This window comes from Limulus polyphemus, unplaced genomic scaffold (assembly GCF_000517525.1).
Source record: "Limulus polyphemus unplaced genomic scaffold, Limulus_polyphemus-2.1.2 Scaffold5280, whole genome shotgun sequence".
In the NCBI taxonomy this organism is placed as follows: Eukaryota; Metazoa; Arthropoda; class Merostomata; order Xiphosura; family Limulidae; genus Limulus; species Limulus polyphemus.
This window is the reverse complement of record NW_013670890.1, coordinates 28,613-33,504: the sequence shown is the minus strand read 5'-3', so window position 1 is coordinate 33,504 and position 4,892 is coordinate 28,613. Positions and strand designations below refer to the sequence as shown.

The following is a 4,892-nucleotide window of genomic DNA, read 5'->3' as shown; positions in this document are numbered from 1 at the left end:
ATAAACATTGTTTGACGTGGAAAAGTTTTGCCTCATGCCTTTCTTAAACTTTCCAAGTTCCTTGGTATTTCTGTGTGCGAAATAAACGAGGTTTATGTGATAAACAATACACAGTAAGAGTCTTTTTATTACTACAGTAAATGCAGTAATCACGTTTATCATAAACATTGTTTGACGTGGAAAAGTTTTGCCTCATGCCTTTCTTAAACTTTCCAAGTTCCTTGGTATTTCTGTGTGCGAAATAAACGAGGTTTATGTGATAAACAATACACAGTAAGAGTCTTTTTATTACTACAGTAAATGCAGTAATCACGTTTATCATAAACATTGTTTGACGTGGAAAAGTTTTGCCTCATGCCTTTCTTAAACTTTCCAAGTTCCTTGGTATTTCTGTGTGCGAAATAAACGAGGTTTATGTGATAAACAATACACAGTAAGAGTCTTTTTATTACTACAGTAAATGCAGTAATCACGTTTATCATAAACATTGTTTGACGTGGAAAAGTTTTGCCTCATGCCTTTCTTAAACTTTCCAAGTTCCTTGGTATTTCTGTGTTGCGTTTCATGTCAACAGAACGCTTGAAAACGCGTTATGATATCAAATCCGGATTCCCAGCAGCCACGGATTTAAATTTCATCCAGTTGAGTGAAAGTGATTAGATTTACAACATTTTATTCAATTATAGATGGTAGAATACGTACTGCTTAGGCAAAGTACGGTAGAATACGTACTGCTTAGGCAAACTACATCTTATCTTCTGTTTGTTAAAAAAACACGTTTCTACTGTTTAGAATATCTTTTCATACGCACTTGTAAATACAGAAAGTTTTTTTCTGTAGTTATGATTATTTTCCGTAGATGGTATTATTTTCTTCGTGCAAACTTACACAAAGGGTTATTCGAATATAATCCATTTATAACTGATTTCTGACAATAAATCCAACCTTTAAAATAAACATATATTGACAAAAAAAATATGCAAGAATCAACCAGGTATCCTGAAATTTAAACTACGCCTTACAATTTTTTTTTGTACAAAGCCTTTAACTGAAAGCTTAAAACGTTTTTAACCCTTTTTTTTTCTGTGAAAACCACGATCTATACTTCGAGCATCTATCACAGCGACTATCAGTACGATTGTTAGTTTAGTTTCAAAGCGTTTTAGAGCGCCATTTATGGTGTTAATCAAAAGAGCCAAATTTCAACAGGTTAAACAGGTAGGTTTTAGAAAGTGTGAGAGTGACTGTTTTGAATGATGTAGAATGTCGTAATAGAAATGCATAAAATGAATATGATTTGTACCTTAAGTGACAAAATAAATTCCCGAGGCACTGTTTCTTTCATACTCCTCACTATATCTTTTTGGAGTCAAACATTTCTATTTCATATTCTGTATTTTAGGAGTACCTTTCTAATGTTTTGTTTTAGGATAATCGTTTGATGTGTGTGTGTTGTTGATGTGTACTTTTCTTTAAAGATTCTCGAAATTTCCATATATTTCTGAATATTTTGTGTGCTGTTAGTTCCATTTCTTCAAAGCATTTGTTCTGAAGAGATGACTTTATACTATAAACTGTTTTGTTTTTTCTTCGTAAAATTCAGAGTTAATGAGTTTGTAACACATCATGTAAAACATTAAAGTTTGCGTTACACCAAGTTTGTTATTAACATCTGACAGGCAATCATTGTTATAACTTTATTCAATCTCGAAAGTCGACATTTTCCAATAGTAACATACGTAAAAAAATCAATTCCTCAAAGCTTTAATCAAGCAGAATGAATTTATAATGCATAATGATTGCTCTAGAAGTTCGCGTGTGGAATTATTACTTTAACTGTAAACGCAAAAAAAACTAATAAAAGCAATAACCTCTATAGAGCATTATTACTTAATATTGTTTCTAGAAATTTCGCCAGGCTTTCAGATATCTGGAAATTCCAGATTGATGATATATCGTGAGTTATTGGCAAGTGACTGGAGTGAAATATCCCACACTTGGTATTTTGTTTGTATCAAGGATTGTCTGAAGATAACCGAAATTCTAGACCCAGTGGCACAGCGGTATGTCTGTGGACTTACAACGCTAGAATCCTGGTTTCGATACCCGTGGTGGGCAGAGCACAGGTAGCCCATTGTGTAGCTTTGTGCTTAATTACAAACAAACAATGAGTTGCACGATGGATTGTTGGCCGATAAATGAATTGCAAAATTCTCGTGATAAGAATGCGTCACAATTATCTGAATTGTATGCATAGTAACAGTAGTGCAAGTGGATTGTTGAAGGATTTTCACATTTCAAGAAGTATGCAACACAGTTTATGATAATCTGAGCTATTAAACATCTTAGCTATTACCACATGAGAACAATGTTAAAGACGTCACAGTCTGACAGTGTGCTGTTATCTGTTACAAGCAATCGGATCAACTGAGAGTTGCAAAACTTCAAAATAATTCTGTGGTGAGTTTATTTGTCTTGCCCTGATCAACTAGACTACGAGAGTTTCAGAATGACATGATGTGATAGTTCGTACTATTTACGAGAGTTTCATGTTGACCTAATGTAATGGTAAATACAGTTGATCAACAGAATGGCGTAGCCTATTCTTTATAGGTTCTTCAATGTTATTGGTTAAAATATCTATGAAAATTACTTGTTTGTTTATTATCATCATTATTAATTTTCACATTAATGAAGATTGTTTTTGGATTGTTGCATTAGCATACGAATTTAGAATAAATTTAATATTACTAAGCTGGCCAAACTTTATTAAATGTTATTGGGATTATGGCCGAAAATGTCGTTAAACGGTGTCCAATTGATAAATCAATGCTTTACAGGCTTATGTTTTATTTTGTGTTAATTTACATTATATATTTCTTTTGTCAGTCTATTAAACATAATTTGTTTTATTAACTTATTAGCATTTCAACCGTGATCTATATAGTTAACTTCCCTTTAGACGAAGTTATTAATAATTAAAAACTATAATTGCTTTACTTTTTATGTTTTAATTATTCATATGAAGTAGCCGAGATACTAAACTTACCGACAGAATAATGTTGACATATATAACGCAAGTTAATAATCAACACTAACTGCAGAGAAAGATCTCAAAACATTACAATCTGACATCTGCTTTTAACAGATTACAGTCTTCTTGTTGCTGAGAAAGGCATTGTTACATCGACCTTCCCGTTAGACGTTGTTAATTATAAAAAAAATAGAACCATTTCAAACAAGTTGTACTGTGAAGAAACAAGAAAAATAACTTACAAGCTTTCACTCGTACGTGTCGACTAATAATATTTCCTACGGTATTTGATACAACGCATCGATAGATGGCGTCGTGTACGTCCTGTTGATACTCCTCTGCTCGAAAAGGATGGAAAACGAGTGATCCATCCGGCTGTAAATGACGCAATCCTGCAACATCACGTGCTTGTGATCCATCTTGCAAGTCCCATTTTAGAAAAGGAATAGGGTTTCCTTCGGCTTTACAAGGAACTATAGCTCCACTGCTATTATCGAATTCTACCAACGCCGGGGGTTCCTCAAGGAACCGTGGTCCTCGACTTGATTCTTGAGACGAAGCCTCAGAAAATCCTGAAATAAGATAAAATTACTTAGTGAACAGTTGGTGAATATAACAGTGGTGTTTTTTTTTTCTGTATAGGAAAGAGCTTCATCATCGCTTAGCAACAAACCAAAACTTTTTTGTGTGTTTGCAAATTTCTTTGATGTTGGTCACGTACCTAGTAATAAAAAACTAAGGTAAAAAAAAGAAAAAGAAGAAGAAAAATACATCCGGAAAAACAAGTTAACGAATCCTGATAAGAAACCGCTGTGCGATTAAGTTAGAATAACAAACACAGAACAACAGAAACGTAATAAGTGCTTTCAAATAGGTTCTTTATCAAAACTGAAACCACTAAAACTTTTCTACTTGATTAAAAACATTAAAAGGAATTATTTCGGTATACAGTCATTATTATGTAAAAGCTTTTGAACATCCTAGGTCTGAAAGACATTATATAAATATGTAATCATGTGGTTTTTACACACATTTAGTACAACATTTATTGATCTGAACAATACAATTTACAGAAAAAAAAACAGTTTCTACCTCAAGATAGTTTCGTTGAAATCTATTTTATATACATAAACTTTTAAGAAATACAACAAGATGACTTCCATATCTCCACATGGATAGCTTGTGACTTTCATAATCACAAATAAATGGCTATTTTAGTTGTTACGGTTGTCAGTTCAGAGTAAACCTTAACCTGAGTGAATCGAACCCTTAATACCAAAGGTATACTAAATAGAAATAAGTCATTCTTTGTTTTGAAATTTTTATGGCAAATGATATGAACAGAGGAGATAAAAGTTCCCAACTTAATAGATCATGCTAAAATATGGCGGGTTGTTGTAAGCTGTTTGAATGGAAAAAACAACCCGCCATATTTTAGCATGATCTATTAAGTTGCTTTCCATTCAAACAGTTTACAACAACCCGCCATATTTTAGCATTATCTATAAAGTTGTTTTCCATTCAAACAGCTTACAACAACCTGCCATATTTTAGCATGATATATTAAGTTGCTTTCCATTCAAACAGTTTACAACAACCCGCCATATTTTAGCATTATCTATAAAGTTGTTTTCCATTCAAACAGCTTACAACAACCTGCCATATTTTAGCATGATATATTAAGTTGCTTTCCATTCAAACAGTTTACAACAACCCGCCATATTTTAGCATTATCTATAAAGTTGTTTTCCATTCAAACAGCTTACAACAACCTGCCATATTTTCGCATGATATATTAAGTTGCTTTCCATTCAAACAGTTTACAACAACCCGCCATATTTTAGCATTATCTATAAAG

At 32.7% G+C, this 4,892-nt stretch overlaps 1 protein-coding gene across 1 annotated transcript in view; it reads right to left on the bottom strand.

The window, feature by feature from the left end:
• Window positions 1–3,606, bottom strand: part of LOC111089117 (Down syndrome cell adhesion molecule-like protein Dscam2) — a gene marked incomplete at its 5' end in the record, with an annotated part of 40,131 nt that extends 36,525 nt beyond the window's left edge. The window contains one exon of the mRNA XM_022400960.1: window positions 3,277–3,606. Within this exon, the coding sequence (XP_022256668.1) occupies window positions 3,277–3,606 (330 nt within the window). The remainder of the gene's footprint in view (window positions 1–3,276) is intronic.
• Window positions 3,607–4,892: the final 1,286 nt, after the last annotated feature.